The sequence below is a fragment of the Heptranchias perlo genome, chromosome 31 (assembly GCF_035084215.1).
Source record: "Heptranchias perlo isolate sHepPer1 chromosome 31, sHepPer1.hap1, whole genome shotgun sequence".
Classification (NCBI taxonomy): Eukaryota; Metazoa; Chordata; class Chondrichthyes; order Hexanchiformes; family Hexanchidae; genus Heptranchias; species Heptranchias perlo.
The window spans coordinates 12677879-12699608 of record NC_090355.1 but is presented as its reverse complement, the minus strand read 5'-3'; the positions used below and the strand labels follow the sequence as shown (position 1 = coordinate 12699608).

The window sequence follows — 21730 nt, the reverse complement described above, 5'->3', positions numbered from 1 at the left end:
AATGTTTGGCAAACTTTTTTTCAGCACATGATACGATGGCATAATTTGGACTGAAAAGTATTATTTCATTACAAATATGTAATTGCTCACTTGAATATATTGCCACAATAAAAAAAATTACATAGTCCTTTTCCTTCCCAAAATGGTGACGTTTTGTATTTAAAGGTGGACTTAACTTGCTGATATATCTGATTTACTGACATTCACTGACCAGCATTCCACCTCATTAGTCAGCACTCCACTTCCCATTATAGTGGTCATGAAAAAAAGTAAATAGTATGCTTTGTTTTATTTAATTTAATTTAATTTACCAGTACAGCTAATTATGTAAATTAATTGGCTTGCTGTTTTTAATTCTAAATGTGGGGGAGCAAGAAAGGTACAAATTTTATTTAAAGCAGCATTTTGCATACAGTACAGAAAGAGAAAGAGATTCTGTTTGACCTAGCAAAGTGATGTCAGTATGAAAGAAATTCTAGGCTAATTACTTGTAAAATGAGGGCTTCCACCCATCCATGTTTGAAAAGTAAAGTAGTTTATGAGTGAGCTGTGTGAAAAACTTCTACAATGGAAATCCAACGTCATTATTCTGTTTTTTTTATAGACATCTATTTTCCATTCCTGTGTTTTTTTGATTCATTTTAAGGTTTTCAATTAATTTTCAGCAGCAAAGCAAACATCAAAACTCAAGCCATAATCCCATCCCTCTGTCCTGTTTTGAGCTTAGCAAAAGGAGACACCCTACACAAAGTGTTAACTTTTTATCATGTATTGAATCCATTCTGTATTTAAGATATTGATACCCTTTTGATTACATTTAAGATGACGTAAGCTTGTTCTGATGTAGGGTTCACATCTGAAACATCAACTTGCTTGTTCTCTTCAGAAATATTGACTGGCCTGCTGAGCATTTCTGAAATTTTCTGCTTTAGTTTAAGCTTTAAAAATATGTTTTTGGTTTCTTGTCTAAAGTTTCCTTTGAACAGCTCCTGTCATTTGTCCCCAACAAGGCCTATTACACTAGTCAGTACAAATACTGCTTTGATAGGGTTTGCTTAACAAGAGGTAAAAGGAATGCTTTGGCCAACACAGGGTGTTTCAACTGAGGTTTTTTACTTTACAAAGAGTAAGGTGAGAAATTTGTAAAAGATGCAGTGTCCCATAGGCAGATTGGTCGCACAGTGAATGGGTGGAATTTATACATCATTCAAAGTCAATGAGTGGAATTTTCCTCCCCATTCAAAATCAATAGATGGAATTTCCCACTATTCATAGTCAATGCATGGAATTTTCCCTTCCATTCATAGTCAATAAGTAGAATGCTCCTTAAAGTAGCATGTTAGTGGAGCCTGAACCCTAACCCATCCCTCTTTCAGTATTTATTTCCCGCCACGAATATACCTTATCTACTTCCACTACAATTCTTCATTCTATTACGAGGGTGGGATTGTCAGGTGCATAACTATCTTTGCAGCTGCCATCAATGTTACTTAATGATGACCAGCTGACAAGAAGTCCACTTTTATTGGATGGAACTAATCTTGCCAGTTTTATTTTCATTCTTCACCTTTCATGAAACACTTTTACCCTATGGTCTGACCAAATTTTGCCTAAACTTATCCATCGAGGAAAATCTGATCTCAATGAAAATTGAGACTGAGACCTGATGAGGATCAACAAAATGAGAATTTAATGCGCTGCCACTATTGGCACAAGGGCACTTTTCCCCAGCAACCACATCTTCACTGTCGGTACTTTCCCCCACCTCATGAATGAGCGATGTTATCTCACAGGCAGCAAGTAAATGTACCTGAAATGGTCACTAACATCATTAAAACCAATGTAACTTTTACAGCATATTTCCAATATTGAATACAAATCAATAATGAAACAAAAATAACACATTCTATGAAAATGGGAAGGTCACTGCAGCAACATTATAAATGGACTGATGAAGATTTTCTCTGCTCAGCATATCTAATGAAGTTATAAATGTGTCATAAATGTTGATAATTTTGCTAGAAATGCTAACCAGACAAAAGCATCATGGTTGCATTTACAATGTCACTGTACATAGTGACCAGAGCAATACTTTCTCTATGCCTTTGTAATACAAGAATCTTTGAAAAGAAACATTCAACATTGTTTCTCTCCTGAAGACAAGAAATCTTGTTGGGTTACGACTCAAGAGGCATTGGAAGCCTGTCCTAAATAATCATTTTCACTTCATTTTACAGTTTCAGATTCTTCTGCATGGATTTCATGTTCAATAGCCAAGCTCTAGTTTCCATGAGTGGACCCTACCCCTTAGAATCTGAAATACGTGTCTTTGCTTCTACCCCTACAGAGTATATGAACATGTAGATTAGAAATTGTCCCAATTGCATTAATTGTGTACTGGAATCTTTGCATGATTCCCACAATGTCTCCAGTCTAATTGCATAACAGCAAATACACACAGACAAGAGATTTGACAGACTAAAAATATAATTATATAATCAATTGTACTTACATTGGTAGACTTAAAAAATAATACAAATGAAGGTGGGCAAGGATGGGGAATACAGATGAGAATGTTTTTGTGCAGAATAGAACAATGGAGTTCTGGATGAGTTGGGTGGAACTCAGGAGACCAGCGAAGAGGGAATTGGAAAAACCAAGGTGACAAAGAATAGATGGGGTTTTGGCAGCATTGGTGATTAGCTTGTGATGAAGATGGTTGATGTTTCAGAGGTGGAAGTAGGCATGCTTGGTGATGAACTGGATGTGAGGCGTGAAGCTTATTTCAGAGTCAACAAGACATCAAGTCTGTGCACTATTGGGTTGAACTTTAGTAGGCATCCAGGATGGGAGATGAGATTGGGACCAAACAGATGCTTTTTGTCTTACCAGTGTTGAGTTACAAGATGTTCTGCCTCAAGCATGACTTGAAATCACACAGGAAATACAATAAATTAGGCAAATATTTAAATACAAGATAACTAGGATTTATAACATGCAGTTCATTTAAGCTCTCATCAGCCCTTCTCTAGCAGTTAGACTAATTTCTTAGCATTACAACAGACAAAATCCAGAGGACTAGCACAGTGAATATTAATAGTCCAATCTTCTCACGCTCTCTGGGACATTCTGAGGTCATGAAAGGTGCTTTATAAATGAAAGTCGTTTCCTTTCCATCCCTTATTTTTATTAACATCTATCAGCTAGAGTGTTTCATTAGGAATACATACACCAAACATCCTTGGAGCTCTTTATCTTGGACATCATTTAGAAACCAGCAGGTAGCTCTTTGAAGAAGGAAAGCATGCTTTCGAAATGAAAATGCAATGGAATAATATTTTGTAATTTTAGGACGAATCCACTTTGATGCATACCAGGTAGCTAGTTTAAATATATGACACAACAAAACCACATTTGACTCTGACTGTACACAGTGATGAAATTCATATAAACAATTCCTGGTTGCGAATTAAATGGCTGAGACCAACTTATAGAGACCCAGTCCTCAAAATACAGGACCTATCTAATCCAATTCACAAGAACGAAGGTGACATAAATCCTTAAAAGCAGATGAAACCTTTTTTCAAAAAATTCTCTTGGGAAGATAGTGACTGTATAAAATGCAGCATGAAGTATAAATTTGTGAGACTACCAGTGACTCCTAGCTGGCTTTTCAACCATGGAGGGGCATTAGACCTGATTCCAATCCAGTCCTCACAAATGCACCGTTTCGAGCAAGACAACCAAGAATAAGAACCATGGTTGATTTGGTCCTTCATAGCTGGGGATTGCTGAGGCACATTGTGGCATTCCAATGCCACTCCAGCTGTGGTTGCTTAACTTACATCTGGGACCTTCCTGGTCTGTATGGCATAGCCACTTTGAGGAGCCTCATATTTAGCATGTGTACGTACACTCATAAAACAATGCAGCTTTAATGTTTCACGTTGCTGCAAACACTGCCTGTATTTGTTTTGCTTAACTCCCCAAGTCAACATTGCTGTTGTGTGCATCATGTTTGAGTGCTATTCCAATGCTTGATAAATTACTGTTTGTAACATACAAGAATTAAAACTTGTTCTCTGTACCTGATATTTCAGTTTCAGGCTTAAGAATGATTTTACTTATTTAATTGGACTGAAAAATATCAATGCCAACTTATTTTTTTCCATGGGCTCTGGTCTGGATACTCCATTATGATTTAAACTATTACTGATCCAATATGAAATTTCATGCATGCTATTCAAGTTGCAATTCAAAGTTTAAATCATGCATTTAAGGGAAACACATGTAAACTTTACATGATTCAATCATATTAAAAAATAATTTTGAAGACTGAGCATTGTGGTATTTAAAAGTACAATGCAGGACAATAAAATGCTGATTTATTAGTCTACAATTGGAGTAAATCATTACCATTACAAAACTTTCTTTAAAAACTCATAAAACTACAACAATATGGAAGTAATATATTTCTTAACATTTATTTAGGCTAAACCCCAAACTCTTCTATTTCACCAGAGCTGCATTGTCCATACACTGCCCGCGTGTCATCTAACAAATATAGTTTCCTAATTCAAATTGACAATTTTCAGGTCAGACCCATACTGAAACGATTTGTTTTGTAAAACGCACACTATAATTGTCAAGTGAACTACTTGATTTGTGCCACCTTCTACAGTGCACCTTGAACCACTTGAGAATAAAAACAAGAACTGTACACATGCTTCTAACTGCGAGAGAAAACTGGAATGAAGAAACATTGGGCTGTCTATTATTTAGGTTGCACTGTAAAGTTAATTCCATTATAACGTTGGATATTTTGTTCCAGTTTTCTATTAAATATAGGAATACTTTTACTCCTATTTTGTTAGGTCTGACAACAAACTTCAAGCAGGCCCCTCAGTATTATAATCTACTAGTCCACGTAACTGAATTTATAATTTGTCTGCCACGCAGCTTCGTACTGCCTTTGCCAAAGGGACAACGGGACCTCTTCATTTATATATAGTCCAGATGTTTTATCTACAAACCAAGCAGCTTTCATAGACAAACAAGACAACTTCACTATGCCGAAGTCATTCTCCATCAGTGGGCGAACCGTCAGACCTCTTTAAAAGCAAGTCGTTCCGCATTTGGCTTGCTCGTGAAAATTTTTAAACAGATGTTAACATTATTAATGCAGTTTGGAATTTTGGGGGCTTTGCAAGTTTTACTCTAAGTCCCAGTCTCCTGGGAGGTCTGTCAAAGAACTAACTTTGTAAAGCTACTATTTGTATGCTTTTATTAAGCGCCGAATAGATTCTCAGTGCTGTAATATTTTATCGCGTACTTTTAAACAGTTATAGGACTGAATTAAAGTTTATTCAAGCCCATTATTACTGTAATAGGAAAGTATCGTTCTACACTTCGGGTGATTAATCACCATCCGGTCAAATTTATCCAATCAATCAATTATGTTCAATTTTGTATTGAAACACAATGAACAAAGAATGAATCAGCACCAACCAAATGATAAAACTCTCAGCGTGCTAATGGTTGAATTATTGGGTCATTTTGGTTGACATAACCTAAATCATTTTATTTTGCAATGATAACCCATTAAAATCCAATTTGTCCATTGATCTGTTTACCGCGTAGATGCTTCAAAGCCTCTTCCAGGTAATGCACAAGACTTTTTTTAATGCGTCAGTGTTTCAAAAAGAGGAATAAGAAGTTCTAGAATTCACGTGAAAATGGTGGGAAATCATGTGAGCAAAACCACTTACACACTGGCATCAGAAGTGTTTATTCCAGAGCGATCGATAAAACATTGAACATCCCATGAAAAGATAAGCCTTCCTTTGAAACACTCAGTGACGTACCGTGTGGTCAAAATCTAAGTGAAACAAAATATAAGGGGTATCCTACTCCTACCCTATTGAGAGTTATTTTAAAAAATCAATGAGTGATGTTCTCTAATATGTTCGCTTTTCTCTTGCAAATTGCTATGTATTAGTTGTCCCAATCTATTCTCTAAGGCCATTGTATTCCGATTTAATTCTCATTCCTAAAATTAACGATGTCAAAAATTGAGTCGATCAGCATTTGAAGACGGTAAGGGATTAAACCAATGAATGTTTATTTCCCATTCATCCAAACTTTTCACATGAAAAGTGAACTGTCTAAACCATATTTATAATACACCGTCAATCTCGTCTTAAGTAGTCAGTGAGGTCCAATTTTTCTCATTACCGCAGATTTCGCTGTGTTTTGAGTTCTGCATTGAAATGTTCAAATGGCGCTGAATAAGGACGTGACTCATTGCAGGGGTGGGAAATGAAAATAAAAAGGGGTACTTTCGGTATTTTGCCGTTTAAAAAAACTGCAAGGGAGAGCTCTGAATCCTGCCACTTTCAAATCAATTATCAACTCACTGAGCAGTCAGGGACTACTCATCACTGAGAGATCTGAGAGGTCTCAATGAGCTCACCCTACAAGCGCAGCGTAATGTCATTACATCCCCAGCTCAGCACCGTGTCCATCAGCAGGAACTTGCTACCGCTAGCAAAAGCGCGGGCATTGCACCAATCCGTAACAGTGAGGAGGCACATAGCGTTTTATTCGGTTAGTTCGTTAGATAGTTAATTGGGAGATCTGGAGCCGTACAGCTCTTATCCATCCATTGATGGAAAACTATGAAAGTAAGTTGCAATGACATTTAAAAACATAATTCATTCATTAATATGACAGGTACTGCAGATGCTTCTTTCTGCAATTTACAATTCTCTTCAGTTATGTTGCTGTTTGAACATAATTTACGAATTGTAGAACACTGCGCGATAACAAAGTAACAAATTTGAGAAAAGCATACTATAGAGATTGCTCAACTATTGAGTCTTGTCCATTATTATTATTATTTTCTCAATCGGACTTTGGCAGTAATAACTGACATTGTGTTGATTTTGTTTTGTTTATGTTTATATTATTTACTTGTCGAAACGCTCACTGTCATGACATCATTGTGGAACGAACTGGGAGGAGCTATTGACCCCTTAGTGTCAAAGAGTTCTATTAGCACCAGTAGTGATATGATCCTTGACTCGAGAGATGCAGCAAGTGTAATTTTAGCTGAGTGTATCAATTCATCTCGGTTATACTGAAAAAAATAAACTAAACATGACATACTGAGTTAGAATTCTTTGTAAACCATTCTATTTTAAAAAGGGCACCTAAGGAGAAACAAACACAAGCTTGTATACAACATGAGATCCATACTATATAAATAAGATGTCACCGTGGGAAACGATTATATTTTGTTCTAATCATATCATGGACGCTCTTTTAAATGTTAGACTGAGAACTACATAGTACGGTGATACCACAATGATCGATATAAAACTATGATTGAAACAAGTTCTGAAGTCAGAATTTAAAGTGCCAGTTTTAAAATTTAGATTAGTCTAACATCCAGTTCCATCTCCGTATGTGACCTGTTGTTGCGAAAGGTGGGAGAACTGTTAGAGGGGAGAAAATCAAATCGATCCTTCTTGTTTCACGTCACAAGATATAAATTATTGAACCCAGTCAGGCTTACAACTTGACAATCGATTGCACTCTCCGTGGATAAAACCTGCACTGATAATTTTATTTATTGCAGCAATCGTCTGAAGTTAAGGAAGTCTGAAGATTGAAAATAATAGCTCCCTCAGAATGCACCTTCTTCGAATATATTTTGCACTAACTTTGGCAACTACCGTTATAAGAGGCAATTTAGCAAATTAGTCTGTAATGAGTTCGGCATAAATCCTTTCTTCAACAGAGTTCAACAAAAATGATAGTATAGTTAATAAGGGAAGACCTTCGTTCGTAGATACACTTGACCTATTGGCGTGCAACGAAATTAGTTCAATATAACGATGAGACCGATTTGCTGAGTCAAGTGCCGTTATTTGTTCACAGGGGCGATGAAGTCTCAGCAAAGAATAAATTTAGTACACAAGTCTTAAAATGAACCGTTATTAAATATTCCCAATATATGTCCTCCCTCCACCCGCTGCAAAATTAGCAGCACTTTTCCCTCCCTCAGCCTGTTCTAGGTAGCCGGAGAAACGCTGCAACAGGACGCAAACCTTATTGGCTGTCTTTAATTTTCGTTTCATTTCTCCGTGTACATTGGAGGCTGTCGGTGGGAGGAGCTAGCGTCTGACCAATGCAGTGCAGGAGGACCCGGTGAAGGGTCCAACATCACAGTGCCTTCAAACCTTACAAGCGCTCTTAATTCACAACCCTGTGGCAGGTCTCATCCATTCCAAGCTCTGGAAGTCGTTGCAAAGTCCCGCACTTAACGTAACGCTCCCAATGTAATTTAATTCTTACTGCAGCGTTTCGGTCGATCTTTTGGGAAAAGGGGGTTGGAGTTGGTTCTTAAACGGAGTCGGTTTAGACGAAGAGAGAGCGCAAAATAATACAAATCCCAGCTTTTGTTATTCGGGTTTAAGATAAACCCTGAACGCTTGTTCCCTGTTTCTTTCCCCTCCTGTCACCTCTACTCGTTCATCAGTAATCGGATTATGTGGGACACCTCACAAATATAAACCTCCGGCTAACCTTCAATCGATTTATCTGAAAGAAAATTGCATTTTTCGACTTTTTCTTTTTCTTTCGCTCATTTAAAAAAAAATAACATAGATAGAAATTCTATTAAAATGCAATATGTTTCAGGTGGAAAAATACTATTAATATTCCACTGGTCGATTGCTTTCTCTTTCATTAAGAGCATCTTGAGGTCAAACCAAGCAAGGCAAGGTTTCAGTGAAAAGCGTCTTTCACCTTAAAAAACCAAACATTTCCGATCAAGGTCTCCCTTTCCTTTCAGTCCCAAAACTTCCCCCCGATCGGATGAAAGCGCTCTCAGACAGAGCTGCGATCGGCGTGTTTGAAGTGAAATTTCCAGGCAGTAACATCTGGAGGAGCTAGCGTGCACCTAAAGCCCAGAGCACCGTCCCGAATCACACATTCATCTATATACACACACATACATACACAACAGGCAGTAGCTTCCCCGGTCACCTGTGGCTAAAACTCAGCCAAAAAACACACACAACGGTCCGACGACGAAAATTTTAAACGCGCGAATGCAAAAAAAAAATTAACAAGAAGCTTTTTTTAAGCAGGAGGCATCGCATAAAGGGGAACGTCACCTCAAGCTTAGCTCGTCTCACATCGCTGAGTGCGACCTCACGTTAAATTCTAATTTTTAAAAAAATAATGCAACTTTAAATTTTTTTTAAGTTAGTTTTTTTTTCTATCCTCCCTGGATTATGACTGACTCTTGCGTTGGAGTAAGTCACAGGTCTAAAATAAACCCAGAGCTCTCTTTCTCTCTCTCTCTCTCTTGTCTAGGTCAGAGCACCTAAATCAGTTTGTGGTGGGATCGAAGTGGGGAATTTGGTGTTTTCAAACTGATTGATTAGTCATCCTTACGGTTACTAGAATCCTTTCAATGGGAACATTAGGAAGGTGGTGCTTTGGCTGGTGCAGGCTGATAAATTAGCATATTCTTGTTTACCCATCTCTGTTTCAAGTGCGTATTTGAGAGGGGGGAGGCAAGAAAAGGGGTCGTGTCTTATTAAGAAAAAAGGTTCTGTGTAGCGGATCATTGTGGTTGAGGCGGCAGAAGAGGAAACTCGTATGCGAGAGAGAGAGAGAGAAAGAGAGAGAGAGAGTCAAAGAGAGAGAGAGAGAGAGAAAGGGACAGAGAGACTTGAGAGGAAAGCGAGAGCCTTGACTGGAAAAGAAGATGCAAGTTTGGAGTTTGCTGCCCGCTCTCTGCGTCTTAGCTCTGGCTATGGGGTCGGAGTGTGACGGGCAGATGGCAGGTCGGCTCCGGCGCTCCAAACGAGCCCTCCTCCTGGCCCTGGATCACCGGGCTGGCCCCGGGGCGGACTCCCCGGGATCGTGTGGCACGAGGCTGCCCCGTGGCAAGCGGGCACTGCCCCGGCCGCACTCAGACCACCCTCCCCAGCTGCTGCTGCCGCCTTCGCACCCGCCGCCGCCGCCGTCGCCGCCGCCGCACGATCACAGCCAGGGCAGATTGCTCTATTTCGCCGGGAAGGGTAATCAGCTGCGCCTCCGAACGACCACCGAGCTCCCCAGGCGAAGGTTCACTGTGGAAGTAAGGGTCAGACCTGAAGGGGGACAGCGATCTCCAGCTGTCATCGTAGGTAAGTGTCACCGAGCTATCTAGAGAAGTCCTGAATTGCAATTTGCAAAAGAATTGCAAAGTAACTTTGTACATGTAAATAGTTCTAACACGCGGGTTTATTTTTGTATAGAAGTTTGTTTGGTCTGTCTTTTTATCATTTTAATCTTTAATAATCTTGCATTTGTTTTATATATAATATGTAGAGAAATTTGACTCACAAAGCAATAGCTAAACGTATCTTTAACTAAATCCTAATTTCAATTTGAACATTGCAGTTCATTTAAGTACATTAACACCGGAGTCCAACTCTTAACCCTAAATGTAACCATCACCATCATCATGAACTTGTAAATTGCTCCCGTAACGATAGCCCCCCTTTGTGAAAGAGTTACTGTCGCTTCTATAACCATGACAGACAATTGATTTTTCTTAAATACATCTCTTGCTTGATGTGTGCCCACCCCCCTTCCCCACACACACACACTCAATACGTAACGGTGTCCCTTTAAGGCTCCTGATTCTATGAATGGTTTGTGATATAAATTTGAGTGAGGCGTGTCGTTTTGCCCGCGGTAACAGTGAAAGTGTTCGGCACTTTTGATCCCGATTCCAGCCAACAGAGAGCGTAATCCCCAGCTAAAAGAATCCCACAGGCACACACACCGGGGAAAATGTTTTGCCTTGAACTAGAGAAAGAAAAACAAAGCGTTCTACTACAGCCATGGCAAGGGATTGTTCTCTCTCCACATTAGCATGCAACTGGGTTTTTTCTCTCTCTCCAAGTCTCTACTTTGACACTCGATGCATTCATTTAAGGACAATTTACTGAAGTTTGAGCAAGGATTCTGCATATTGTTTTACAATATATTATCTTTGGCTCCTGGTTACTATGGGCTTGCAAGGGGACTATTTTACTCCCCTGCCCCCTCAAAAAAAAACTGACGTTTACAATTATTTTGCAATAAATCGCGAATAGATCAACTTTGGCGTATCTGTGAAATGTTACTTTTGCGTTTTTAAAAGAACACATTTTATAGCACAATTTTAGGTCAACGCGTGGGACTGACTTGTTACCAGACGTATTTACTGAATCATTTGGGAGGTAGATAGATGATCTATGTTATGTTATCTCATCGCATGTGTAATCCTGTTTCCAGTGTGACATTATTGTTTACGTCTGCGTTTGTGTGATATTATCTATGAAAATGAGCATCGTGGCCCTTTTCCCCTGCTTCTTCCCACCTTTCTTTCCCTCGCGTTCTGTTTCTTTTTTCTTCTCGCCCCCGTTGTGGCAGAGATCATCTAAGACCATACAAACAGCGGCATTCCACAGGTCAAATCTCCTTTCACACGCAGAGCTGTGGCATTTTTCTCATGTTTCAGTCGTTCATTCCAAAGCGTGTGTTGTAGCAGTTGGCGCGAATACAGCTCATGCTCGACAAGAGTTAAAGCCAGCCTGCTCCCCCCACCACCACTTCTGTCGTTTAATTTTAAAACGGTTGTGTGAAAAATATACGACATGATATTAATCCGTTTCCACAATGATGTCATGTTCCAATTAACAGTCTCGTACCTTCCACGATGGGGGCGATTATCACGTTCTGTTCTGGATCTATTTAAATTCGCATTGGGTGGCGAGATAGGTCGGGGATACATCAGTGCAGGGATCATGTAAGCAAGAACCATTTTTTGTTGTACAACTGAAATGGACTATTTGGCACATTAAGAGCCCGTCAGGAAAACATCTGCCTCAGTTGTATGATTCGTTTTAAAACTGCGCTTTTATTAGTAAAAAATAAAATGTTGGAATCTTTAACAACAGAATACCACTAATTTTATTTACAGAAGGGACTCAGACCCACTCGTAAAATAAACGAGACGTTATGATATTCAGGATCTTGCATGTTGGGAGAGAATTGTCAGCTAGGGACTGCAGAATTCAGTTTTCGCGCTTCGAGTAATGTATTTGTTTATTTTGAACGGCTTGCAGGAGAGCTTTTGACCAGAGCGCTAGAAAGCCCAGACTGATTATATATGCTGTCCGGGATTTGTTGACAAACACGGACCCGCTCAAAGCGAAGGGACGTATTTTACCGTTAACGAGAAGCTTATTACAAAAACAGACGGGTATCGCGTGTGTAGCCTCGCTGCTCCTTTCTGTAAGGTCTCGTTGGGTCTCATTGCAAAATTATGCAACACTCCTCCGTGCAATGGACCCCATTAGTAGATATTTAGTCTAATTTGATGGCTTCGGAGTTCAAAAATTTCAGCAACACTTTGGGAATTTTGACACTTTGGCAGTGAGGAAATGTTGGCTTGAATGGTCTGAAGTGCGTTGAGTGCGTTAGAAAGCAACAGTTTAGTGTCTGCAGCCCTGGCATTTTTCAATGGGGAAGCTTTAAGTGGGCGTGATGTAACCGAGGCGTAACCATCACAAACACTGAATCACATTCACAAGCCATCAGGAAAAAAAAAACTGGCAAAAGAATGGGCTCTTTCAAACATCCAACACTAGCAAGTGTCAAATGCGTCTACTTCACAGGACATGATAGCATCGACTGCAATAGCCACACACGATTGAGTAAACACTCAATAATGTGGATGGGGTGTAGGAAAAGGCTTGTTAGAAATCCTGCACTGCGAAAAACCTCTTTAATCGTCAGGCGAATAGGGCTCGTCCGTCCGCCCCCCCCCCCCTCCCTCTCTCCCCCGGTCACCGAGGACAAGAGTCTGCTCTGTCCAGAGAGCTACAATAATGGAACCTTGGCAGATGTGGATCCTCAGCACAGGACATGCCTGGACAGTCCAACTGTCCACGCAAAAGGACATGTTGTGAACGAGCAACAACAACAATAAGAGTAAATTTGGTTACATGGCCGTGACAGCAGAGTTTATGTTACAATTTAGGCGATCGGCAATCGTCCTCGGACATAAATCAGAGCTGCCCTCACTTATGCCCATACCTTCTCCCCCATGACCTCCTGTGGACCGGACCACAGCTGAAAGGCACCGGCCACCCGGTCTAACGGGGTAAACCGAACCATTAGAGCCAGGACTCCGAAATGGAGGAGCCGGCTCACTGTATAAATATAGTTCCGGCAACACATCCACCCAACACGCTGAGATGGGCTTTCCCTGTCAACCGCAAGCAGAACCAGATTCCCAGATAAGACTTGAAGGTACCCAAGCGGGCGAAGAGCCGGAGCTGCCGCCGGTTCAGCAGACGGGGCGGGCGGGCGGGCGGGGCAGTCAGATTCTCCCTTTTAAACCTCAGCACACAAAAAAAATAAATGTAACACAGAGAACCGCAAACGAGCCGATTATTTTTAACTGCAAGATGCCGACACCCTTTCGGTTTTTATTAATGAGCTCGGGTGGCGGTGACATCGAGTGGGGAGGGGGAATTCTCGGTGAATTCCCTCGTTTAGAAGACGCCGGTTTGTTTCACCTGTTTCCGCGCGGGAAATTCAAACAATTTTTCAGCCAGTTCTATCCACTTAACCCTGCACAATGAGCCCACCTTTGAATCCCGTATAATTAAAAAAAAGGGGAAGGGGAACTTGCTAATCAGAATTTAAAACAGAAAATGCTGGTCCACACAACCCAAACATCATAACCTAACTAACCTACTGTGTGTTTCCAGCATTTACTGTTTTTTTATTTCTGAGTCATGAGTTATTGGTGATGTATTTAAACCCATTAATCTCAGTTCTCCCCCTCTCCACTATTAAGTAGTTAAGTAAGAAATAAAATAACCAGGATAAATAGGAACTAAGGTGGGAGGTATTACACCAAGACTAATGGGAGCAGAATGATTTTCGTTTAGTGTGAATCTTGGCGACTCTTCAACTGAAAGTGCCGATGAGATGGGCGACTGAGAAATTAAGAAGTCACTCCAACTTTAAATCGACCCCTCCCCATTATATTGAGCAGATATCCAGACAGCATAATTGGCCTCAGTGCCCTGACCTGGGGTGGGGGGTGAATTCGCTAATATTCCCGCTCTCCAAAGAGTAGGTGTGTAGCATAACCATGTCTACAGTTTTGAACTGGACAACCCAGTTTTTCAGGGTGACTCATCTGTTAATTTGGATAATTGAAAACCGAGCAATCTAGAATGCAGGTGCATTTAAACAACAACAAAAATGTTTTGTGTTCATGTAGGAAATCCATTTTGTATTTGCACAAGTGCACAGCGATTTATTTTAGTGCAGCTGCAATCACATCCAGTTTTGGTCTTCCACATGTGTGGGTGTCAGGTGAGGCTGTGAGGGCCTCCATGATCGATTAGCCTAACAACTCTCACTGCCTTGGCTCACAGATGAAGGGTGGCTACTTAGAAAGCAAGGAAAAACTTGCAAATGCTTGTTTTTTTTTACCCCCAATAAAGAAGAGTTCCACCATTTTTGTTCCATACTTTCTCCCCTTTCCTTTCATAGTGTGTATTCTCCAAAGTTACCTGTTGGTCTCTTGTACAGGTTATAGCATGGTAGGCATCTAAGGCTGCCTTTATTCTGCAAATATTAACCTCAGGCTGGTTTTATGGATAATATGATGCATAGCCAACAGACCCAAGCTACATCATTGATTTCACTTTGCTTCAGGTCACATGGAGCATATCATATCTCCAGGCAGCTAATTTTCAAAGTACGAGAAGCAGACAGTAGAATTGCTTCTCTTCTAATGTTAAAAAGAGTCAGAAGTAAGTTTCAAAAAGTCAAAGGACTGCCTCAGCACCTTCAAAATGTGGTATTGGCCCAGATTTGGAGTTATACTACCCATTGCAAAACTCAAGTGGCCTGAAACTGCTTTTCAAAGAAGAGTAGCGATTCTCCGAGTGCCCTGATCAACATTTCTCATTCAACCAATGTTACCAAAAACAGATTAACTGGTGATTCATCTCATTTTGCTATTTATCAGAACTTGCTGTGGGTGAATTGGTTTCAGTGTTTGCATACATAAGAGTGATTTTCTTTCTTCGTTATACTGCAACTTTCCATTTTGGGTCCTCAGTGTCAGCGTCAAGCATTTCAGGCATAGCACAGTTTTATGCAAAGTATAGTTTCCTCCAATCTGCTCCACCAATTTGCCTCAGCCCCAATCTAAGAACCCATCAGTGCTCCATCACTATGATACACTGCTCCATCAGTGTGATAGTTTCCGTTTCCCACACCAGCCATTCTGTAGCCTCACTGAGTACGATTGCCAACTGGTGCCAAATTAGGGATGGTTTTGTGCTGCAGGCCCATACCCACTCATTTCACATAAGAACCTTACAGCTAACACACCAAGAAGATCTGCACCCTATCAATCCACAATTTGAACATGGGCCCTACAGGTGTCTAATCCAGTGCACCATCCAATACCTGTATCACTCCTTTATAAAACATGTTAGACCAGTGGTGAGATAGGTAACATCAGCCTTCCCTTCACATAGATGAGATCCAATATCTTCTGATTAGACAAAGAAACAACAAAGCCAAGAAGTAGTGCAGAGAAGGGCCATGAAGCTGGTCCCTAGTGTCAGAGGACTGAGTTATGAGGAAAGGTTAGAAAAACTGGGACTCTTCAACCTTGAAAGAAGGCAAGTGAGATGCCAAGTGGAAAAGAAAAAAGTTAATCTGTTGTACTGTTTCAAGTTAAAGTACAACTGTAGGGCAATGGGACATAGGTACAAAGAAGTAAAAGGAAAGTTTAGGACTGATATGATGAACAATGTCTTCTTCACAAAAATAATGATTAATACCTGGAACAGCTTTCTGGGTTGGGTAGCAGAGGAGCACGCTCTGGAATTAGCCAAGAGGCAATTAATGGTGAATAGGGACCAAAAGTTTCTACTGAAGCATGAATTAGATGGGCCGAGTGGATTCCTTCATCTGTATTTATCTTTGTACAAACAGAATACCATTGCTTGAAAAAAAGGTTAAAAATTTAAGTCCTGTAAACTCTCATTGAACTCAGTGAAATATTCTCAAAAAAAATCACATTGAACTCTGTTGGGATTTAGTTGGGTGATATTTAAAATTGGAAAACATGGAATTTTTCTACTGAGCATTTGAGACATTTTTGTGAGTTAGTCTGGAGGGGATAATTGTGAGATCATTTTGAGATTCAACTGCGAGACAAGGTGAGGGAGATGGCTGTGACTCACTACATTTACATTATATTGACAATACCAATGATATCGGTGTATTTTTTCTAAAAGTCTCTCTCTTCAGTTGGGGAGAGCAGAGCTTCACATGTGCAATTATCTTGTCAGCTGTTTTCTAACTTTATAAACTTACAAATAATTCAGACTGTCAGCTGAACAACTGCCTTTAACATTGAAGTTTCAAAATTTGGCTTTGCACTGGTTCCGATTCAAACTGCTAGCGAAGCAAAGCCAGAATGGTGTGAAACTATCTCCTTCAGGAAGTCGCTCACTACCAGAAAAATAATGAATAACCAGTTCATAACCAGCTTGCCACAGCAGACTGCAGTTATTCTGCTCATCTTGCATCATTACATCAAAAATCCCATTGCAAAAACTGATTGGCATCAATACAACACTGTAGTCCAACAGCTGCTGTATTTTGCTTCCTTTCTATCTACAAGAAGTATGATTTTTTTTAGATATATATTGATTTCAGTCTTTTTTGGTGTGAATGAGGACAAAACATTTTCCCTTTTTCTAGTGCATTTCCAAAATCTTACACTCTGAAATAAGTAATACTCGTTATCACATGAACTTATTGCATTACTTTGCTGCTCAACTATTCTCTCCGGACTCTTACATCTCTTTACTCTAGGTCACGTACAAGGTTAGGTGTAAGGGATGACATAAGACAACAGTTTTAATGGAACTTTTTATGATAGGGACAAACGGTAAATGTGAGGTTTCGATGTGCGGGTCTATTATTGTAAAACGTCCACTGTTTAACATTAAGATGTTTTTAACTTACCCATTGTATGACTACAGTATTCAGATTACTTGTGTAGCAGCTGAAAAGTTTAATATTTATAAAAAGATAACATAATTGATATTTTAAAGAGCCATTGTTGCCATGGTAACATTTATTGCAAATATACTTTACCACACTACCATCTGGAGTGGTTGTAGCGATTAGCATAGGTGCATTTAAGGGGAAGCTAGATAAGTACACAAGGGATAAAAGAATAGAAGAATATGTTGATAGGGTGAGATGAAGTAAGGTGGGAGGAGGCTCTTGTGGAGCATAAACACTGGCATAGACCTGTTGGGCCAAATGGCCTGTTTCTGTGCTATAAAATTCTATGTAATCTTAATATGCAGAGGAGAGAATGACCCATTTAGGGATGCAATGACATAATTGCATCATCAATCATGTCTAATGGTACAAATTATTTTTTTATCTTTTGTTTTAATAAAAGACAAGATAACAATCCAAGTCCACATTGCCGAAATTTGCTCTGCAGACAATTACAGCACTTGTTGGAGTGTAAACTTTCCTTAATGGTCAGTATGATGGCAGTACAGTGTTTCGAACGCAGGTTCTTTTTGGCTCTTGCAGGAACTGAACCCATCAAAAAATTTTCCACCATGGCAATACCTTGTTTTTGTTTCCAATATTCAACACTGCAGTTTAGCAGCAACCTGATTTAAAGACATGCTTTTGTTTTTCCTTTTAGAGTTTTGAGTATACCTATTCTTAAAATGGAAACAGAATATGGGGGAATGGGTGTCATGATGGGTTCAAAACAACATCCTTTCATATTTAAGACCTGGGTTTAGATCTAGCTCAGACGGACAGGATACAAATGACTTTTCTGTGCTGGCTATAAGGATCACAATTAAAATAAGTTTGGAAAATTCCAACCTAGGTCTTGATGGCCAGGTGTTCATGGCACAAAACGCACCATAATTCAATACTAAATGGCGGCAAATTGTCAATCAGAGGGTCAATGGACGCATGGTGTGGAAAATGAACATTTGGTGCACCCCTCTCAGGTTGGCCTATTGTTGGGATAGTATAAAAGAACTTTCATCCAATGTATATATGACTTGGGAAATCTTAAAGCCAATACTGAATGTAAATTTTGTCCTTAATATCCATCCATCCCCAAAGACATATATTAGCTTTCTGCACTGATTGATTTCTTGGTCAGGAAGATATCTCCATACATGACATCAAATGGCATCTCTTCTGGACATGATTCTAATGTCAATTAAGGCTGTGACTAGCAATCTAGTCACGAATCCACTGCACAGTGCATTTTTCGCACTGTCAAATGTTAAAGCTTTGTTCACTTTGATACCTTTTCAGAGGCACATCAATAAGACAGTAATTTTCGATCCAACTTTGGAAGGAGCGTATTCAATTAAAACGAAAAGCAAACAACCCAGATGAATTGACAAATCTTTGCATTAATATGTATAAGACTAGTTAGATATATAAGCTATCAAATACATTGGCCCAGATTTTGCTGTCAAAATAACAATGAGATTAATGGCGCTCGCTGGTATTTATGCGCAAATGGTACAGCAACTTCAGGTGAGGGGCATTAGCCTCACCATTATTTTGACAGCAAAACTCAAATGTCCAAAAGTTGCTGTCCAAGTTGTGCCACTTGCCATTAGCTTCACAAGAACAGCATCTTGCTGTCTGCCTCACCATTGAAATGCATTGAACGGCGTGAAGTTGCTGTATTTGGGCGGTAGATACGAACTGAACTCGCCACAGAAAATTAAGTCTTGTCCATTCCAGTCTAAGTCCCCTTTTAACAATGTGCTAAGTGTTCATTTCTGCCAATCAACCTCTCTGGCACTGAAAATTAAGTATTACAAGTGTGGAGTCTCATTTCTTCAGGTATTAATTGTTGTTGACAGTTTTAAAAATGGAAAATTTAAAATTTTTAATTTTTCTTCTTACTTTTCCTTTCTGTCTCCTTTTCTCTCTCTCTCTTAATCCAACCTTTCTTTCCCTCTATTTATTTCTCTTCCTGTCCCAATTTGACATTGAATTCACCCACTCTAATTTACATTTCCTTCTCGGTCCTCGAGATGTTAATTTCACAAGCCTTCAATCTGATTGGTTAAGGAGATACACAGTTGCTTGCCCTGTTCACTCAGGTCCCAGATGCTCTGTTTTCCTTGCTGAGACATTATCAGCTTGAACTTTCAGAAACTTCCCACACAAAAAAATGTAAAAACCTAAACGTCCAAGGGCTAACTAACGGCAGACACAGTTAGATGCCCTGCTACAGTAAATTGTGGCCCATTAGCTTATTGAGCAAAAATCTTCAATGTTAGTTCCCAGAAAACATCCATCCAATGTTTAGTTTTTCATTTGTCGCTTCAATTTAACACTTATTGAAAAATAATAGAGCAACAAGTTGTTACAGATAGTAAGGTTCACCTCATTGCCACGATTGCAATACAGGCTGGCAGGGCTGTAACCCTTCAGTAGTGTACCAGAAAAATCAATTGTAATTGTCTGACAACAGTGTTGAAATATTTGTGAAAAGTGACCATAAGTGCATAAACACCATTACCAGTGTATCCTCAAGAAAATCATGATCCAAAATCCTGTACATTTCCTATGAATACTTATAACACATCATGGAGGATCCTGTGGGGTGTTTGCTGTGATTTAATAGGGATATAGGTGGAAATTTCTGAAGCTCACAGTCTGCGTAGTGTGGCTTCTGCATTCCAAAGAAAATATTTTTGAGATACTCCCTTACTTTAGAAAAGGGTGAATTTAGGGTTATATCAAGGTAGGGCAAGTCACCCTTGGGAATTCTTCCATTTTTTGCATTTTTAGCATCAAGCACTCCCAGATCAGGTATGGCATGGGTCAGATGAAGGCTGAAATAGCGTGCATTAAGCCCGATTTCCACCTCACCCCAGTACAGTGCGGTATTTCTACTCACCGCACCAGTCATCCTTGTGGTCTCCCTCAATGAGACTAGTAATGTAAAACAATGTCAGAGTTATGCTTAGTTTTGTGCTACTAGCCCATGGTTTGAGATCATGCAAGTTCAATTTCACATAGAACTGTTAACAACTAGCAGAGAAGAGGCTTTTGTCCCATCTATCTGGGTCAGATTTGAATCCATACCCTAGAGGTTTGAAACCATCTCCGAGAGGTGAAGGGGAATTTCTAACCCACTTTGCTGCCCTCTCTTACCTGGTAATTCATAAGTGGAGACGTACAATTAAAATAGAAACCTAATAGCTTGATTCAATAATCAGCAATTTGTGTTGTTCAAAAACTGAGGGTAGGTCATGTGCTTGACATCCTTCTGAATTGTGTCTGAGTTACTGAAAATGAATCTCAGTCTGTAATGTTTTGTTAGACCCCGTTGCATGTTTTGCACAGGTTAGTGATTTGAGCTTTAATCTGGAAATTACACTGTACAACATCATTGTATAACACTCTATGTATTCATTTCCTATGTCTGCTATTTTACAGAGGCATTGACCCCTTTTAATTTAAATGGAGCATTACCTCTGTGAAAGTGGCAGGCAGAGAAATTTGATACGATGATATCAAACAGCATAATTTGCAGGTTTTGGATCTTATTTCTCAGGTGTTTTGGCCAATGAGGTGGCTCCCTTGGGTGTTTTCTTCATCCTTTGAAAACAATGTGCAAGTGTGCTTGCATGCATTGATACTCATACTTCCTCAGGCATTTTTCCTGCCCTCTTGACCATGGGAGCTTATGTCAGGGTGTGTTATAGAAGCACACTTGTGGGCAACTGAGTTATGAAAAAATCCGTGCGGTACTAATAGACAAAAAGATCAGTGGCAGTACTGTGCCTTTAACAGTTGTGAACGGTATGAAGAAATCTTTGTTGAGTATCAGCCAGTATGATTACAGTGTATTTGTATTGAACCACATGCGAGAAAAAGCATACACTCATTTGTAAGCTTCTAAAATAATTTGTTTGAGAGATTGCCACTATGCCTATTATGAATTAAAATATTCATATTATCTAGGTCAAGTGAGTTGCAATGATATCACGACTGGAGAAAACAGGTTATTTATAGCAATGACATATTTATTAAGCACAGGAGGTGACACTTATGTGTGTGTTACTATGTGCTTTTATTTTCAGACATGTGATATCAGACTCAGATGCTTCATTACACATTAACTCATTAATGTTTACTATAGACTACTGGCAGACTTTACTTTTAGATTCAGGTATCAAAACTCATTATTTGGCTGGTAGGGGTATTAAAATTAGCACCAAGCCCTACGGCTGGGGGAGGTGGGAGGAAGGGAAATCTGCCGGCATCCCTGCTCCTGATCACTGTTCAGTGATTTCTGCCAGAAAGTGCATAAGTGTAGACATCGGATTAGGACAACATTGGGCAAATCTGTGCCTCCGCCCTCCACAACCAAATAACCTACCAAACCCAGTGTCTCACTCATACATGAAGTATTGCAGGGTATTTGAGGACAGCCAGCATTTTTACTACTGTAATCCAGATTCAATCAGTCTCTTCAAGTCAGGATGGTGAGAAAATTGGGGAGTGAAGGAAGAATACCCATTATATGTCACATGATTGAATCTTG

General features: G+C 39.7%; 1 protein-coding gene across 1 annotated transcript in view; it reads left to right on the top strand.

Annotated features, from left to right (window-relative positions):
• The first annotated feature begins 9739 nt into the window (after positions 1–9739).
• The window catches only part of LOC137300497 (pappalysin-1-like), a 249366-nt gene continuing 237375 nt past the window's right edge, over positions 9740–21730 (top strand). Inside the window, exon 1 of the mRNA XM_067969581.1 lies at positions 9740–10205. Coding sequence (XP_067825682.1) covers positions 9782–10205 — 424 coding nt within the window. The 5' untranslated portion in view covers positions 9740–9781. The remainder of the gene's footprint in view (positions 10206–21730) is intronic.